Source organism: Atractosteus spatula, chromosome 1 (genome assembly GCF_055471065.1).
Source record: "Atractosteus spatula isolate fAtrSpa1 chromosome 1, fAtrSpa1.hap1, whole genome shotgun sequence".
NCBI lineage: Eukaryota > Metazoa > Chordata > Actinopteri > Semionotiformes > Lepisosteidae > Atractosteus > Atractosteus spatula.
In genome coordinates this window covers 65,157,623-65,177,309 of record NC_142706.1, presented here as the reverse complement: position 1 = coordinate 65,177,309, position 19,687 = coordinate 65,157,623, and the positions used below count along the sequence as shown (strand labels likewise).

Here is a 19,687-nt window from a genome sequence, read left to right as displayed (position 1 = left end):
TCAGTCTGTTCTGCATCTTGGCCAAAACCTCGCTCCACAGCTGGCAACGGCAGAGATAGTGAAGGCATGGGAGACCCCGATTGAGAAAATAGCATAAATTCTTCAAGCGTTTGCTTTCAACGTTGCCATTGGGCAGTAAAGGGTCTTCGCAGGCAGCAGTTTGGGGCAGGTGTGAAGGTGGCTGAACGTGGCTGTGGGAATCTCATATGTTACGACACTGGCAGGCCGTGTAGGTTGTAGGTGAGCTGGCTCCAGCTTCTCATGATACTCTACCTCTGGCAGCTCTAACTGTTCTTGTGCTGAGAGCCACAGACAGATATCGCACGTCTAAAAGCGATTAACAGACAGAGACATGGATGGAACGACCCACCTATGAAAGGCCCTGCAAGCCGAGGCTTGTTTGAAGTCGCTCATGTCCTCAGTATAAAGCAGCACATAGACGCTGTCCTGCGCAGTGTTTCTCCTCAGGTTCGGCTGCAACCCAACCAGTAAAGAAGCTCTCATCAGCTTGTAGCACTGAGCACACCGGCCCTTCACAGAAGTGTGACGTTTCTGGGGTTCCTGGTTGCTAGAAGCCAGGGCACACAAACCGAAATGGACCCGGGTCCGACTACACTGGACGAACCAATACACCTGTCCTGAAATGGAGGGTTTGCCGTCATGTTCAATATGACAGCAGACTTTTAAAAGCTTCCTTTGCAAACATAATAGCTGTGTTTATCCTCTTGCTTTCCAGGTACTCCAGCAATGTCCTCCTTATATATTCCTGACACTTTAATGATGCCATAGTCCTGTCTTTATTTCTTTAATTATTTTATTCTTATTTATTTTCTTATATATAAAAAAAGATTTTCCTTTGTTTTGCTCGAGCCGTGCTTCTCTTTCCCAGGTGTGCGGGGGTGGAGTGTGGGCCGTGGGGGCGTGGTGGGAGAGGAGGGTGTTGGGAGAGCTCAGTCAGTTGGGTGGGCGCTTTAGGAGCACCCACAGCGGTCCACCACCATCCCTGGGATCTTCCCATGAATGATCTGCTGTTTGTCGTTGAAGTAGAGCATGTTGATGGGAGACATCTTGGTGGGCGTGCAGCAGGGCCCCGCGGAGCCGCGCGGGTTGGCGTGCTGGACCAGGTGGGTGTGGGGGTACTTCTGCATGAACATGTATTCGCACTGCCCCGAGCAGTAGTTGGCCTTGTATCTCTTGGGGGCGATGATCCAGTCCCAGCCGAAGGCCTCGAAGTCCACGGTCAGCGGGTAGCGGCAGCAGCGCGACTCGGTGGAGTGCTCGTCGCAGTCCAGGCCCAGGTTCCTCCGCGAGCGCTTGGACGTCTCCAGCACCTTCACCTCCAGGAAGGGTTGCTGTTTGCAAAGAGGAGAACAGCCGGGCAGGTGAGAATCTATGCACTGACTGTCCTGCACACACTCGCACACGCACTCCCACTTGCACATGTGCACACCCTCACATATGCACTTACACACGCACTCGCACACACACTCCCACATGCACACACCTGGTCACACATGCACTTCCACACCCATTCCCAAGTGCACTTGCACACACTGTCACACATGCACTTGCACCCGCATTCCCGAGTGCACTTGCACACACGCATTTCCACGTGCACTTGCACACACAGTCACACAAGCACTTGCACACACAGTCTCACACACACACACGCACTACCATGTGCACTCCCACATGCACTTGCAAGCACAGTCACACACACACTCCCAGGTGCTCTAGCTCACACATTTTAACTCTTCAACAAGTTTTTGATGTCAGCTGAATTGTGTTGCTCCTACAACCCCTGCTCTCGTCCATTCAGGGCTTTCTGGAGTTACATAACCTCTCAGCTGCTTCACCAATTCGAGAACCTGTGAGCTCAACCAGTAATCCATAATAATCTTTGAGGAGTTTATACTCTATATGGCCAGTTATTCATCATTCACCAGCACTGATAATGTAAGAAAATGATCCTCGGTATTCCAGCAGCCCTGAATAAAGGTAGAATGATTCAAAAGAAGTAGAAATATTTCAAATAATTCCTCAAATTTCTGGAACCAGTACCACACAAATTTTTTGAAGGAGTCTCTTTCAAATGTACTTCACTGTTTTGTGATACAGCATCCACAAAGAACAAAATATAAACAACTCACACAGACAAATATGAATACCAGCAGAGTAACTCTGAGACTTCCTTCTTTTCTTTACTCACAAAGAGCAAGAAGCACCAAGCGAGAGGGTTTGACCCTGAAGGTCAGGTCTTTTCTCCAGAAGACCTTTAAGGGTTCAGTTCCAGCTGTTTCCTTTGTGAGGAGTCGTGGCTGCAGAGCGTACTGGACCAAAACCTCTGGCAGCGTGGACTCGGTGTGAGGTCAAGGTTAAGGTCAGCTAATGAGGACCGAAGAGGTCAAAGGTCAACATTGCCCTCAAAATGCAGCTCATTCATTTGACAGTTACAGCGGCGTTGAGCCTAAACCCTTCAGGCTTTTCAGCACTGTTCCCAGCCCAGCATTCCTTTCTTAAAAAAAAAAAACAATGCTCAACCTAAATGGTATTGATAGACCACTGCCATGAAGTGTGGTCTGGGTAAGAGGGACAGAGAGGTGGCTTCGAGAGACTGGTGTCTGCTACTCTAGCAGTTCCTCTATCTGATTGATAGACAACGGGGCTCTAGAATGTGGGAGTGGAAACGGTCTCCACCCTAATTTTTCTTCCACCAGCTGGATGAGCGTTTCACCGTCCATATATTGAGAACCATACAGTCTGAGAGCTGAGTCCCAGTGCCATTAGGGCCATTTCTGACAGCTTGTTTCAGAAGGGAGCCTCAGTTCTCAGACATACATGCTTTAGCGCCAACTTCTGAGATCTCCTTCATATTCTGCAGCACGCTGGAAAATACTGTGTTCAAGACTGGAATTGTGCAGAACCTACAAAACTGCCAATGCATCCCATCTTGACAAGGCGATTGGCAAGCCGCCGAAACACTGGGGGACGTTTTGATAGTGCCGTCGTTGGATGACAAAAAGTCACATTAAAGACTCCTCCCATCCCCTGAATTCACGGTTTGCATTGCTTCCAGCTGGCCGATATTTCAGGGACCCTAGAGCTCTTAAAAATGTATAACGCATCCTTTATCCAATACTCCATACAAGTACTGAGTTCAAGTTGTATTCGCACTATGATCAATGTGATTTATTCTGTGAATGTACGCTTTTTCATGTTTGATGTGTTGTTCTTTTTTATGTTTGTCAATGAACTGCATGTGGTGTATTTTAATTAATTGTATTATTTGTAATGGCGGGATCCTAAGACACATTTCCACTTTTAGTGGGCAATAAGGTTAATCTCTCTTAGTTGCGTGTCTGAACTCAGGGTGACATTGTTTCAAACTCTCTGTGCTGTCATGAGTCATCAGCAGTGAAATTCAAGTGTCAAGCCTGATAGCACATTCTTGTGGGCTGGGCTTCAGGTGATCTTTACACCTACTTGAACTGACCACCACATGGGACTTTAACTAAGCATCTGTCCTCCACACGGTGTCTTTGTGGGTGATCTGTCATCAAGCGATCGGGATAAGCGACCAGCCTTAGCAATACCTTTGCAGCAGATCACCTCACTTCCAGCTCTTCACAGAAGTTCACTGGCCTAGATGTGAGTATGTAGTACATGATCTTGACCAGCACCCCAAAGGTGTGCTTGAGCTGACACAGTGGCAGAAGTAAGTGGTTACAAGTGTGCAATCATTCTCACACTCTAACTTAAGTCTTACAGATCCCAGGTTCATTTTCTAGTTTAGTGCCCCTTCTGTAAAGGCATAACCTGACTTGGGTCACCTCTTCTCCAGGAACAGGATACCTGAGAGGTCTATGTTGTGCCCCAATTATTTGGGTTATTTCTCATCTAGTTAGTCAGAAAAACGAAAGTGCTGTAGTGTGGAGCGAGTTGTGAAGTGAGTGCTTGAGCAGTACAGGAGTGCAGTAGCAGTGCTGTCTGGCCTCCCTGCTCCCTGTGCTCTAGCTGCTGTTTGTAGATGCCATTGAGCTTGTTAAAGGCCCTGTATCCTCTTTAGCCAGCTTTCCACTTAAAATAAAGACTTCCATCATTTTCGAGAACACAAGCCTCCGGCCCCATCTTGAAGCCTTCAAAGTCCAGGCTGGGGTCTTATTTCAGAGGGAAGTACTGGAAACAGAAGGAGAAGCACACTAGTGACCGCAGGCAGGTAGAGAGCAGCTGAACACCCTGTTCTCAGAGCTGAGAGCTGCTCCCTTTCCCCTCTTCTGCACACTAACAGAGCAGAAATATATAGAGCCCCTGGGTCACAGGGGTAGGAGTGGGGGTTGTAGGCAAAGATCGTTAATGTCCTGACGTTGAATCTCAGATTTTAAAGACCGACCTCTTTCTAAAAGCCACGTTTCTGTTTTGGAATTGTGCGCTTGCACACCATTTTCCGTTCAGCTGAGAACGCCGTTGAGAGGGTTGGGACAACTTGAGTTAACCTGGCCGAGACTACAGTGCTCTGGAGGCTGCTGGAAGGCTGGGATGAGCCTGGCCCGGCCCTGCGGGAGAACGAAGGGGCTCCGGGCCTGAGCTACGGCCCCGAACTCACTGGTCCACCGGCAGCTCGGGTTGGGGGGGTGGGGATTGGGGGATAGGGGAAGGGGGGGGTGGCTCACCAGTCCTTCCTCCCCGGGCCGCAGCGAGGTCACGGCCAGGTCGTTGCCGCTCTCGTCGAAGGCGTTGATGTCGATGCCCCAGTTGGTGTGCGGCTGCTTGAACCAGTTCTGCAGCACGTGCTTGAAGTCGATGCTCTGCCAGTGGCCGGCGCGGGAGTGCAGCTCGATCTTCAGCGAGCGGATGCGGATGTGCCGGCTGCCCTCCTCCGTCACGGGCTTGAGCCGCAGGATCTGCAGGTACACGGTGGAGGTCTGCTGCAGGGGCCGCAGGTAGACCCAGAGCTGGGCCTTCAGCACCTTGGTGAACATGATCTTGGGGCTGAACTTGAAGAAGCAGCAGCTGGGCTTCCCGTCCACCTGGACCACCGGCTCGGCTGAGGACAGACAGTCAGGAGGGAGGGACACCGTGAGTATGCACGATCTTGACCGGCAGATAGATACAGATGTGAGTATATAGTACATGATCTTGACCAGCACCCCAAAGGTGTGCTTGAGCTGACAAAGTGGCAGATATAAGTGGTTACAAGTGTGCAATCATTCTCACACTCTAACTTAAGTCTTACAGATCCCAGGATAATTTACTAGTTTAGTGCCCCTTCTGTAAAGGCATAACCTGACTTGGGTCACCTCAGCTCCAGGAACAGGATACCTGAGAGGTCTATGTTGTGCCCCAATTATTTGGGTTATTTCTCATCTAGTTAGTCAGAAAAACGAAAGTGCTGTAGCGTGGAGCGAGTTGTGAAGTGAGTGCTTGAGCAGTACAGGAGTGCAGTAGCAGTGTGCTGTCTGGCCTCCCTGCTCCCTGTGCTCTAGCTGCTGTTTGTAGATGCCATTGAGCTTGATAAAGGGCTGCCTGAACTCTGGTGGGGTGGCGCCACATGGACAGGCCGCATCAGGTGATACACAATGACACAATGTCACACAATGAAAAGCCCGTTGAGAGACTGGAGCTTTAGGACCCTCTGGAGCCAAGCGGTACTGCAGAACAGGCCTCGGCCCATTCGCAATCCGTGCAAGGCCCGCGTTGGAAGAGAAGACGCCGCTCTCTCCCTTCGAGTCCCGAACGCTTGCTCTGACCCTCTCCCCCGACTGCACTCAGTTTCCCAGCCCTGTCTCTCTCACGAACTGCATGAATTGAGATTCTTGAACATTAATTTTGAGATTTTCCTGACAAGGATGAGCTGAAGGCATTGCTCATGGGCATTACCCAGCTTTTAACAGTACCTGCGGGTGCACAGAAGTCAGATATCCTGTGTTCTCCAGTATCACATTTCTCCACTAACACCTCATTTCGTTTGTTTCTTCCCCTATTGTGATCATGAACAAACGAGACCGGCCGTGGGACCTATGACCTCACCTCCTCCCTCCCCCTGCTCGTCCCTAACTCCTATAATCCTCCTTAGCCTCTGATATCACACTGTGGTAATATTCTTTAAAGCCAATCCCAAAACATCTCTCCACCATTGTCAAAGAAAAATACTTGAAATATTTGGCATCGCCTGGGTCCCACTCACTGATTACAGCTCTCGCTCTGATGCTTCGAGTTGGACACAAATAAGACGTTGGATGCCGCGTGCAGTGTCTTCTTATGAAGGGGTACATCTATGGCCAGGAGCCAGGTATGAAATCAGTGAGCGAAGCAGAGCCGGGCACTGCTGGGAGCGCCCTGCAGATCTGGAGGATCTTTCTCGACCAACGCAAAGGCTCTAAGGGCCAGGGGGAGCAACCCGGCCAGGTAAGGCTTTCGTTAAGGCTCTGGCACCGAACCTCGTTTGGACCCTGGGCCGTGTCTCGTGCTGACTCTCCTGTACGAGAGTGCGCGCGGCAGGTTTTCAGTCAGCAAGCAGCTCCGACAGCCTCCCAAAGTGCCAAAAAGAGTCAGCTCTGGCAGTTCCCATATACGGAATTTCTTAACGGAAGCTGTGGAGGGATAGTGACAGGTCAATCTCATACCGCTGTTTTAATACTGCAATCATTACCAACCTTCACTATATACAGTACATACAACTCTTGCACACACCTCTTCCACCCCTTCTCCACCTTCACAGCTGCCCCTTGGTTAGCGCCTCTCTCTGAAGGGGGCGTTGAGACTCCTCGTCCTGTGGCCAGGAGGCTACCCCCTTAACCGAGCAGGTTGAGACAAAACCTATTATACTCACAGTTCAGACTGAACATTAGCAAAGCATCTGATTCTTGGATGGCGTTATTCCTTATGAAACCGTATATAGACTAATATATCTAAATGTCAAGAATTCATTCTACATTAATGGAGGTCTAACCCACATTCGGGAAGGATGAAGGCGGGCGTCAGTAACTTATCCTGACGGAATCTCCTCAGTTCCTGTGCATACAGTACCACACGTCACCGTTTCCTCTTCCTCGCTCGTTCTGTGCATCCCTCCTCCACCCCATGTCCACCTTTGAATTGAAGCCACCCCTTGGGCGTCCCAGCCCCCCCTGTTCCTATGGCTGGGAGGTTGGTCCTCAGCCATGCTGGTTGAAGCAAAGTTTTCACAAAATTCAATAAACGATTCTACCGCCACACAATGTCTGGCTGCTGTCTTTCCTCATGAAATAATATCCGCTTGTCAGGGTGGGGAATCTGCCTGACACCTTGCTGGACACGTTGATGTGTTTGCTGGAATAAGGTCAAGAGTCATTGACCTTATTCCAGCTAGGAATACACCTCAACACCTGACTTTTAAGCACCTCGATCATGTCTGATTAATGTCTCAAAGGCAGGAAAGAGCACCACCTACTGGTCTAGCCACTCCAAAATCCACGCAGATTTTGGTTTCAGGACCAGGGGTCAAAAGGACTTTTGGCGCACTGGGTGGTAAACCAGAGACTGACGCCAGACAGATGGAGATTTTCCTTCATGAGAAGGCCGATATCTCAAACTTCTAGAGCTGCACATCAGAGATTTCATCCCCTATAACTGCCACCTGTTAGGACAAATACCTGTTAAATAATGACCATTTGACAAAAGATTTGTTATGCCTAATTAGTAAAATAAAAATAGGAAATAAAAAAGCATACACACAGCGAACAGTTCAGACAATGATTATGTAAGATCATATGCTCCTGTTTAGTTAGAAGGCCCTTCAATGAAATCACTGGCCCAGCCCAGCAGAGCACTATCCCCTGATTGTGCCAAATTCCCAAGAAGATCTCTTTAAGCCCTTTTCTCAACTATTTTGATTCAAAAACAGGTCAAACTCTTAAATAGCACAACCTGAAACTAGCATTTCTCTAGTTTTATTTGATTCCGCATTTTCATACAGTATGTAGTTGTTTGAACAGTTAATTATTCCCCCTTGTCAGGAAGCAGAATTCTCATCATTGAATCCTGTCCTGATAAATAAGCTGAGCTACAGTAAGCGTTTGTTGAGCAGAGCGTTTCCTCCAGGTCTGAACGGTCACTGACAGTGAGGCGCGGGCCGAGCGCCGTCGTTAGCCAGCTGTGGCTCCCATTCCCCCAGGGCCCGCGCACAATTGGTGGACAGGTGCCAGGGCTCCAGTCGACCGGGGTACCCCTGGTGTGCCGTACAACACCCACAGCCACCCAAGCCTTCTCCACGTAACGTTGTTACAGAACATCTGCAGGTGTAAACACAAACAAAAGCAACCACTTTCGTTCGAAAACATTCGCCGAGATGTTGAAGTAAGACCCTTTTCTCCAACTATTCGAGTTACCTATTCAAGTGGCATCTATTGTAAAAATAAAAGCCTTTGCCTTTCCAGCGGAGGGATGGAGGATTTTTTTATGGCCTCTAGAAGGAGGGGCCTGTCGGTGTGGGGTTGCCGTGGCAACGTACAAAGGCTTCCTGGGTCAAAAGGCCACTTTGGCACCTAGGCCTTGTTAAGAAAGGGGGTCAGAGGTCAAAACCGTCAGCCTTTTACATCCCCGGGGGTTCTTGGGGTCAATCCTAATAGCCAAGTGGAAATTGAGTTTGAAGGTCAAGGTCGACTAGGCACTCAGCTTGAGGGCAATGGTAATATATGTATCTCTACTCTCCTAAAGATTCCTTTCACTCACGCTCACAGGAATGTTCTGGGTTTTGCAGACTGACCTGGACAAATGTCTTCCATCTTATTTGCACTGAAGAAGGAAAGTGAAGAGTGTTCGTGTTCCTATTCTGCACAACAATAGATTGATCTACCATGCAATACCAGCACTGCTGTGCTGTGCCCAAGCCTTAGACTCGTGAGGCATAATCAGGAGTTATAACATGTGTATGTCGTGAGATATCAAGGGCTTACTCAGAACCTCCAGTAGTGTTTTCTATGATAAGAGCCCGATTAACAGTTATTAACACAACTCAGCATGAGTGAGAAAAGAGAAAGCCTGTCATTTAACATCATTAATTCATATTGACCACAATCTTCACACGTGAGCTGCCAATATGAGCTGTTGTAGTAGCTGAACCACCACAAACGTCAAACACATCTTGCTGACATCTCAGGCGTTCTCCATCCCAGACAATGTTCCTCTCCACACGGATAAACCTCACAAGCTACTCTCCGTGCCATAGAATAGGGATCTAACAGGATTGACTGCTGCTTTGAAACAAAATATCTAAAATCTCGGTAGGAAATTGTCAAAGATTTGGGTTTCTGCACAAAAACAAAAAACCCTGAATGAAAAGAGCTGAAGAGTATGGGCACACAGCTCCAGAGACACACCGATTAACCTGGCGGATTGAAACTGATGCACATGTACAAGGGCAGCACTCAGGAGCCAGGAGCTGTGAAGCCACACTGCAAACTGCCACCCTATTCACCCAGCATGAACTAGAACATCTCTTACCCTATACGGATCAATGACCATAAGTACTAAATACCTCACTCTTCAACTCAAAGAACAATAAGGGAAATACTGAGTGAAAATTGAATTTTAATCTCTTTCTCACAGCAGGCTGCTGGACTCACTGGCCAGTTCCTTGAGCACGGTTGCACTCAATCCTATTGAAGCAGGACAGAGGAGGGATAGCTCTGCTGGGGTGTGTCGCCGTGTCAGTTCACTCAGTGTTACAGAAAATAGAATAAGGTCTGGTGTAAAGTCTGGTTAAGGTAACCTTAAGCCCACGTGGTCTCTTCACACTGCTCCAGAGAGGTTAAAAGGGAGAAAGAGTTTTAATTACAACCCCTCAGTTCTGCGGATATGCTATTAGAAATCTTAAGTCCTTCAGCTTTATTTAGCTAAAAATTCATATTTTGGATTCCCAAGTAACAGAAATAAAACCTGTTTCTGTGTCATTTTTAATGGCTACTGCACACAAAGAGGTTTATAATCTTCTTGAGATGCCTAACAGCTTTCTAAAAGCTCAGCTGATGTTGACTGAAAACCCCACAGGAGCTCTGAAGGCAAAGCTTTCAACTTGGATTCTGAGCACACAAAACACAGCACAATACTCGCAGGCCCTGGAGAGCGGTCATCACCGCTGAAAATGAGAACACATCTGAGAAATGGAAAAAGCCCTCCTCATGCTGAAACATTTAATCAGCCGGTATTCGATCCAAAGCAGCCCTGTCATGCCTGGTCTTTCTCGTCTGGCTTTACTGTCAATTCTGCAGATATCACCACACTGATTGCCTCGAACCTGCCGGTCAGGCTGGATAAGCAGTTCTCAACCACGGCCAGCTCAGAGGAGTCCAGTGAGCTGCTGGCTGAGGATATACATTCACAATAATTCCCTGCATTCCTACAGCGATCGCCCCCGTAGGCTCAAGCCCTGTCAAGCCCAGCAGAAGACCACCAGCTGTCCACCATTGGTCTGAGACAGCTCTGACTGCTGATGATCGGACTACAGACCTCAGTCTGCCCTCCGGCCAGCTCCTCTACTGGCCGAGCGGCTCCAGAGCCTGAGCCGACTCTGGTCTAATATTCGCCATCAACCAAGGCAAAGACGATTGAGCTACGGAGTATAAACCTGGTGAATCTTCTCAGAGAGCATACTGTAGGTTTACTGTCACTAGCAGGTGTTTTGTACTACATCCTCTAGACAGGAGAAGTGGCATGGGCAGCTTTGGTTTGCAGTGTAGATTTTAGCCTCCTTGGTAATGCCGCATTTTCAATCGGTTCAATGTGTTGCCCTGTGAGAAGGATGGTAGATATTCAGATTCACATTTCAAGAGCTGCAAGAGCAGGTTTGAGCCCTTCGCCCACGTTCCCTGTCCTGCATCAGGAATATAATACTCTAATCATGTCTTCACAAATCCAGATTTCCCTCAGTCTCCACGCTGTGCCTGTCTCGTGCTGTCTCAATGTTCTTACATGCACCCGCACTGCCTTCACCTGGGGGGCTGGAGCACCTAACCTTCCGCAGGGACGGCTGCAAAGCTAGAGGGTGCAGACTGGTCTCGGGACTCTTCCCAGGCACCTGGACCGCACGTCACAGGGCTGGGAATGTGGTTCTGATCTGGGGATTTCTGAGCCTTTGGGAGTACTTCTGCCCCTCTTCCTGCAGGAAATAGGCTCACAATCATTTTTTTGTCGTATCTTTATTCAGCCCTTCAGGAGTGAATGTACTCTGGGGAGGTGCTCCCCAGATGGTGGCTGTGTTGCTAACCTCTGTATTGGTAGATAGATACAGGCTGCTTGCCTATAGTTCCTTTATCACTCCTCTGTACCTGAAAGGCAGTGTTATCTGGTTTCTTGTCGGATGAGCCTGCACTGCTGAAAGCCTATTCTCAGGAAACCAACTGGCAAACGCGCCCCAGAATGGTCACCTATTGTTTATGGCCGAAATGATAGCGAGGTTGGCTCCATTTGCATATATATTTTTTTTCTTAATAGGAAATGCAAATGTGCCATTTTGAGTAAACTGGCACTTGGGATGAATGTGGCTCTAGGGTATCCCTCTGCGCCTGGCAAATTAATCATTGTGACATGTTCACGACCCCTCTAATAAGACAGGGGGCAGCACACACCCCTCACCCCACCCCCTTTTTGTTTCGCTGTGCGTCCCACAGGGACTGAGCGCGAGAGGGGGCTGGAGGGGGGGTGATGGGGGGGGGGGGCGTGGAGGGGGATAATGTTGGATCCCTCAGCCAGACGCCTCCCGGGACGCTGCCACAAGCCCCAAGACTCCTGCTCGCAGAGAGCTCTGGGAAGAGTATCCCATGAGCCACAAAGGCATCCTCCTGCTGCCCCGTTGCAGCCAAGCGAGCGCTGGCCCTCTGAGCACCGGAGACCATTTCTATGGTGTCAAAGGAGGCAAACAGATTAACCCAGTAGGTTGGGTGGACGGGAGATTCGTGCACACAGTCCTGCGTGAGATCATACACGTATTTGCAGAATATGCATGAGCTAACTAACAGTTATTACACCATTCCTGTGCTCTTTGATGACCGCCGAATTGCGGACCAGTGTCTCAGGGGCGCTGGTCACCTTCCCTGTAATCCTTCTGCCCCCAAATGTCTCCAGAACCTTGGGGAGCACCCCAGCCCAATACTGCCCCCTACTGGAGGGATGCTGGTGTCGCTACACCACAGAAAATGAAATAAAGTTTCTGTTTAAAACTCGCGATAGAATGAAATGGTAAAGCCACGGGCCCGAGCACAAGGCGGGCTCTATGGACGGTCGCGGGTTCGAGCCTGGGCCATGTCACCAGCAGATGGCGACCAGGATTCTCCAAGCGGCAGCACACAATAAGCTGGGCGCCACCAAGGGCACAGTGGGATACGTCCCGGGGTCTCTTGGCTCTCGGGGGCGGACGCGCTGTGGGCCAGCAGCCGTGCGTGCCCGCGGTCTCCCAGGCGCCGGCAGGCATGCGTGGCAGCCGGCGAAGGAGGCGCCCCTCCTCCAGCTGTTGCCGTGCGGAGCAGACGGGCGGTCCAAAGGTGGGGAGGTCGAAGGAATGCGCCCACACTTCCTCCTGCCCTGAGTGGGCGCGAGCCGCAAAACACAGCAGCGCTCCTTTCACATGGTGGGTGTTACAAAAAACCCGAATCGAAGATTCTTAAAAAAACGATCATTCCGAGTGCAGCTGGAGCAGAACCTACCAGCGACGCGGCTGAGACGCAGGGATTAATTTCCAGCAGAGTTCACTGCCTCTAACACATTGATTCAGGTCCGTTTCTTTGTCGTACGCACAAGCGCAATCTAATTGCTCATTTGCATGTGTGCGCCAATACAAAGACATCAAGGAAACACCAAACTTCAACACAGAACGGCAGCGCCAACAACAGCACAGTTAAATGCCACATAACTTACATCAAACTCCTCACAAGCTGTGTGCAATATAAACACTTCATCCCCCAAGTTCAGCAGCTTGGCCACATCGCAATTAAAGCAGCACATATTGACCTGTGAAAGGTAGTAAAGTTAATCCGCTGGACAGCGGCCGCTGTTCCTCGTGAGGAATGAGCCAGGGAGGCAATGAGCTTCTGTGTAAAAACAGCACCGCTCCTGCACGGTCACCCGGCTTGAAGCAGCTCGGTTGAACAGTAAAACAGATGTGATCTATCTGGATTTCCAGAAGGCTTTTAGCAAAGTTCACATGGAAAATTAATTTCTGCAGTGACAGCTGTGGAATCCTAGGTAACGTAAACAGGGCAGAGAGGGGACCGGCGCTGTGCTGCTCGAGCTGTCCTAACCTGATACAGAGAGTGCGCTCGTTAAGCTCTGCTGCGAGCACTTCTTTGTCAGCGCGCAAAAGAAGCTGAAAGCGCTGATTGACAGCTGCACATCGCATTCAGTGGAGCTGAAGTGGCTCGGCCTTTTCAGAGTCCAGTTAAGTCTCGCAAAACGGAGCTCCCCTTACGTGGAATAAAAGATATCTGGCCCGCCACTTCCCCCGGCAGCTGCCTGCCCCTTTTTAGAAACAGGCATCTCCGGGGGACAAAAGAAACCCGTTAAACTGATCGACCAACTCGACGCCATGGCGGCCACGCTCCCGGACGCAGGTTGTTAGCGTGAAGGGCGTCACGGAGTCGCGGCGGCTATCTTCCCTCCCGGGCCGTTTCAGTGCGCGGCTCTTGGACAGGAGAGGCCGAGACCCCCTGTGAAGACAGCAGCGGCCGACGCAGGTGCCCCCCTGTGCACCCTGTGGTTTCGCTGACCCAGGCTCAGAGACGTGGCCCTGCTCCCCACTTGAGCGCATGGAGTGGCGCAACAACTGCGGGGCTCGTCTGGTCTGATCCGGCAGCTGCTGCAGGTCCTGTGATTTCTGGTTCATACATTGAATCGGCACAGAGCGGGACCTCTGGCGTTTACTGGGCCATCAGAAAAACTAAGGGCACGATTCCAGCTGAGGTCATCCTGCAGAGGAGTCAGGAGTGGGTGGATGTGGGTGGGAGTGGGTGGGTACATTTTAGCATATTTGTGAATGTTTATTTGCACATTGTAGTGTAAACCTTCCAGACACACACTAGCTCCTCATATACATGAAATATACAGGATTGTTTCTGCATACTGTATAATACACTGCTTTGCAGCTCCAGTATACTGTATATTGACATACCAGCAGCTCTGTTACATTAATTATTATTAACAATCAATCAATATATTTTTTCTACTGGTCTTTCAAACCTGCGATGCACTGCCGGAAATAATAAGCCTTGTTTTTGTGACACTTGTGAATGTGAATGATCACTGGGACTCAGAACTGGACAGAAGACGGGTTCTGACACTTGAAAGCCCAGCTGGTCTTAAATATACAGTATGTCTTGCCCAGCAGGTGAGGAGGAGTGCGTGAGTCTAATCAAGCCTAGCTCTGCCCTGCACTGACTGGTTAATATCAATGGATACGTCAGCACCAGTTTGGACACCCCCTGCAGAATCTCTTACCATACACTTACATAGGTTTAGCCCAATAAACTACATGAACTACTGAATAAGTAAATTATTTCAAAGGAAGGTGTAAATACTTTTGTTTGTGCCTGTATTGCAACTTAGATATCCAGGCTGATTTTATTTACATGTCCAGTCCTGACAATTGCAATTTCTGCAGTTCTGGTTTATTCCTGCAGCATAACCAGCTCATGGATTACTTACAGAAAGTTTAAAAAACACTGAATTTTGTCTCTTCAATACTCTACACTTTAATATAATATCTATTAAATTAATACTACAGGCAGCTTCCATTGTTCTTACAATATATTGTAGCCAGTGTCTCATTTGCCAAACCTGGTGTGTTTCAGGTGTGTTGGGAGCCAAGGAGTGTGTCTGAAGTTCAGCCACTCAACTCTGCCTTTACTGAGGCATGACAAAAGCAAGAACATGGCAAAGGGGAACGTTTTGCAGTTGTCATTATTTCTTTGTTTCGCCAACGTCATGTTCCAGGGCGAATGAGACCAGCTGTGGTATTAGAGACAGCAGGAGCACAGTAGAAAACCTCAGAGGACAATGTCCTGCTTACGTGACATACTTGGCCACCGCCAGGTAAGGACTGATACACTTAATGTTAATGCTCGGCTTCCCAGAGTCCTCCACTCCTACCCAGTGCTAGGCATGATGGGATTGAACATTACTGCTGGGGACTCCAGGGTGGAAATCCACAAGATCCAGAGATCTGTGGCCCGCTGAGCCTCGCCTCCATCAGGAGAGCGGAGTTTCAGTGATATACACTTCGCTCTCAGTTAGTCTCCAGTCCATCTGCGCTGCGAATTTGAAGTGGCCAGGAAGTGACCTGCCATGTTCTGCACAATGCCCACAGTGTGAGCGCTGACAATGAGAAGCTCTGTGCGGCTGGGGCACGCTCTCTCTCTCTCGCTCTCTGCCTTGGAAATGAGCTGGGGGTGGACCGCAGAAGGCAGGGCATTGATGCGCTCTCTTCCTGCTCCTTCCCGCGGATAATGAAGTGCGCTTGTCTTCCCCCTGCCGGCTCGCCACGCTCTCAAAAGGCCCAGTGTGTGTTGGCACAGAGGCCCGGCCAAGGCTGGCTGCGGAGCCCCAGCGCGGCCAAGAGCCACACATGGTGGAACGGCCGACACACCGCAGCGCCGCGGAGCACCGGGACACCTGACGCCAGCGCAACCCAGCGGCAGAACAGCCTTCTCACGCTGGCAAACACCTGGGATGCACTGTGGTTAGAAACCGCTTGTGCAGTGTCTCCATTTTTAACCATCACCAGAGCATGTTCAAGAAAAAAAGTGCTTTCCCTGCCACTCTCCATGCATAAGAAACCTAAAATAACCTTCTCTTTTGAAAGCCGATAGCCACACGAAGCCAACAGTAAGGGCGAAAGTGCACAACAGACTGACGCTCCCATGTCAGAGGGGCTCTACAGTGCTGATCCCTGCAAGGACTGAGAGCTCAGGGCTGCTGCCTGGCTGTGGCATTTGCTCGCACTTTAAAAAGCTGCTTTTTTTCAGATGCTGGAGGACAGGCACAGTTTTTTGTGGCAGTACGCCTTGGTGCTCTGCAGTCACGTGTGCCAGATCAGCCACAAAGTCAAGAAGAAGCCTCAGCCCTAAACATGTTCCTCCAGCATGCTCCCTCTGCACTCATTCTGCACTCACTGAGAAACCACGAGCTGGGCACCTGGCCAGCTCACACTCCCCAGCTCCAGGGGCACCTTGCCAGGCCACACTCCCCAGCTCCAGGTGTATCTGGCCAGCTCACATTTGCCAGCTCCCGGGGCACCTGGCAAGGCCACACTCCCCCGTTCCAGGTGTATCTGGCCAGCTCACACTTGTCTTCTCCAGGTGTATCTGGCCAACTCACACCTGCCAGTTCCAGGTGTATCTGGCCAGCTCACACTCCCCCGTTCCAGGTGTATCTGGCCAGCTCACACTTGCCTTCTCCAGGTGTATCTGGCCAGCTCACACTTGCCAGTTCCAGGTGTATCTGGCCAGCTCACACTCCCCCGTTCCAAGTGTATCTGGCCAGCTCACACTTGCCTTCTCCAGGTGTATCTGGCCAGCTCACACTCCCCACCTCCACGGGTATCTGGCCAGCTCACACTCCTCAGCTCCAGGGGCACCTGGCCAGCTCACACTCCCCAGCTCCAGGGGCACCTGGCCAGCTCACACTCCCCAGCTCCAGGGGCACCTGGCCAGCTCACACTCCTCAGCTCCAGAGGCACCTGGCCAGCTCACACTCCTCAGCTCCAGAGGCACCTGGCCAGCTCAAACTCCCCAGCTCCAGGGGCACCTGGCCAGCTCAAACTCCCCAGCTCCAGGGGTATCTGGCATCATCAGACTCAACCTACGCTCCGCCTAGGCACCTGCACTGTGGTGCTGAGGAGAACCTAACATAATGCTGTTTAAAAAAACCTCCTCCAGAAAAGTGAACGACAGTAAATTTTGGTCCCCTGTAATGTTGCTGTTGTAAAAGACAGTATGTTCTGAGCTGGCTTAGCTGGTTAAATGAAGGTTTATTAATAGCAACACTGTTATTGTTGTAATTCTTATTAAATAATTAATCAGTTTGTACAATCGGGGATAATGATGGGTGATTACTGACAGAAACCTCTATCTGGACCTGGGAGGCAGAATGAGATGTTGGTATTTCATATTTCCTAAAAATCCTTAGACTGATGGCCAAGGACGCACAGAACGGCTTCTTGACTTGGAATTGCTGTGTGAACAGTCGGCACCTGAACAAGCAGTGGCTTCAGAGAGCCACACGCAGGATCTGACACGCAGCATGGAAGAGTCTGTACAGGCACCTTCTGGAAACCCGTTTCCCCCTGAAACAGCAGACTGAGTCACTTCCAAAGCATGAGCCAGGCCCCTCAAATAAGGACGCAACAAGGACCTGCTTCTCTTACAATCTGCTCCTGGGGCAGCCCTTCAGAATGGCAGCACAGCCCAGTCCCCCCACCTGTGCCTGACTGCAGCCATTTCTCCTGCTCAACGGCAAACCTGAAATTCTCCGAAGTGCTCCAAACATTTTCAGCTGACCGACGGCAGTGGTCCACAACAATGAGATTATCTCTAGCCTTCATGCCCGTTACAACCACACAGCCCAACAAACTAGTATGAAAGGCATCAAAACAAATCTTTTCTATGGTATGAATGGTACATATGAATAGTATTTCAGAAGAAAGGCAACAGGTGTTTAAACTGATTTTTACTGCCCAAGCTCCAGGACTGGAAACACAGGAGCAGCCCAGCCCGGGACGTCATACATCCCAGAAAATTGTGAGCAATTCTCTTCCTTTTAAATTGTTCTTCCAGAAGGGGCCGAAGGTCAGAGGGCACACCAGAGGAGCACGACACCCCCACCCCCGTAACAAAAACACACCACGTGAGGGAAGGAATCGTGACAACAGCGAGAAGCAGACTTTGACCTTTCACTTTACAAAAAAGTTGTCAGGATGTTAATTATTGGAGGTATGTAAGTCCAACAGCTGTGGTAACATCTGAGGAAGTATTACACTGCATTTTCGGTAACCCACCACTGACTCTTCAAAATAATTCCTCTGTCAAAACACCTTTTGTCCTTGGATACAAGTGGCTTTTTTGGAGATCAGTTTTTCTGTCTTTCCACTAATACTACGGAAGGTGATTACAATAACCCCCAGGCACTGCTGACAGGCTACAAGCAGGTGCTACACAATGAGAACACGTTAATACAGCACTGCCAAGAAGTAGCAGACTCTCTGTGTGTTCTCTGTGAACACACAAAAAGTCTCATTTTGAAAAGTCAGAACCTTGTAGGCTTTGCCTGCACAGTCTCTGTAGGGAAGGCCTGCAGTCCAGTGACCGGGCACTGTGGGCTTCGGCTAGTGTCAGCCGGCCTCGCGGCTCGGACACAGGAGGCCGGGAGTGCTCTAAGAGTCCGGGTGATGGGATGCTGCTGACGCAGGAAGCCGGCGCAGGGCAGGGCGGCCTCTCGGCCTTCTCCGAAGCACGATGTGGCACCTCCAGCACGTTGCTCCCGGCAGCCGCAGCGCCCAGGCAGGGAAGGTTCACGGGCCTGGAAGTTAGAGTCCGATATCCAGGAAGCGCATGTGGGATCTCCCCTCTGTCCCGCGCTCTTCCGTTCTCAGGTCCCAGGAGCGGCACGGTCCCGCTCAGCCCACAGAACTCTGCCACCGAGCCGCCCTGTGTCCCCGTCTTCTTCACAATTCGCCAGCTGTTCCTAATCCTAACGGCACACCCCACAGGAGAGGGAATACCTCTGTCCCGGGAAGTGACAGTGCTTCCCGGAGGAGCGTGCTGGACCGTGGGAATGGGCAGTGAGGCACTTGAGAGGTGGAGGGAGTGAGATTCCAGAAGCCACTGGTAAAATCTTGTCCAGGGCATTAATGGACTTTGGTCCCTTTGAAATTTTATTAGCCCTAAAATTGGCAGTGTGTTGTGCTTTTTTTTTTTTTTTTTTGAAGCCCGAGCGCTTTTCCCCTTTTTAATTTCCTGGCCGGCTTTTAACAATTTGTACAAGTTTCTTTTTCTGGGCCCAAAAAAAAAACAAGAAAGGGAGGGGAGAGAGCAATCAAAGGAGCGTCCCTTTGACAAAAATAAATAAATATATAAAAACCTCACATACTCATCAATGCTTCATAAATACGAGCCGCTGTTCTTAAGAAAGTGGGACCCTGCTCTCTTTTAAAGACCTCTCCTCTTAATGTTTATGGTTCCTGCACTTTCAGGAAATGACCCTTTTATAGGGTCAACACTATAAAAGACTTGTGTTTTCTGTTTTTTCTGAGGGAGGGGGTGGAGGGTGGGGGGGTAGTGCTGTTTAATCTACTACCGGGCCTCTTTTTGTGCCAAAGAAAGAGAGCTGGTGAGGTTAATTGGCTCTTCGCCCAATATATCACATTGCTGTGAACCCTGTGACCCTTGGCTGAATGAGGGATTTTTTTAGAGTGTGCGTGTTGGGGGGGATCTGTTATTTCTTCCTCCTTCGCGGATCGAAGAGAAGATTGGTGCCACCATCTCATAAAGAATCCAAGCTGACTTCCAGGCATGAAACAGCGACTGGATGTCACCATCCGCGGCCACTGGTACGAGCTCCTTAGGACAGCGGTCAACCATAAACGCTGCGTGGTTGGCGGGGTTCAGTGCCATCCCAGTGAGCACCACAAAGGCCAAAGAGTGGGCACTGCAGCAGACCGGACTGG

General features: G+C 50.1%; 1 protein-coding gene across 1 annotated transcript in view; it reads right to left on the bottom strand.

Moving 5' to 3' along the window:
* Positions 1–971: 971 nt before the first annotated feature.
* gdf11 (growth differentiation factor 11) overlaps positions 972–19,687 on the bottom strand; it is a 34,808-nt gene continuing 16,092 nt past the window's right edge. The window contains exons 2-3 of the mRNA XM_088917518.1: positions 4,671–5,044; positions 972–1,352 (exon numbers count right to left, since the gene is read on the bottom strand). Coding sequence (XP_088773644.1) covers positions 972–1,352; positions 4,671–5,044 — 755 coding nt within the window. The remainder of the gene's footprint in view (positions 1,353–4,670; positions 5,045–19,687) is intronic.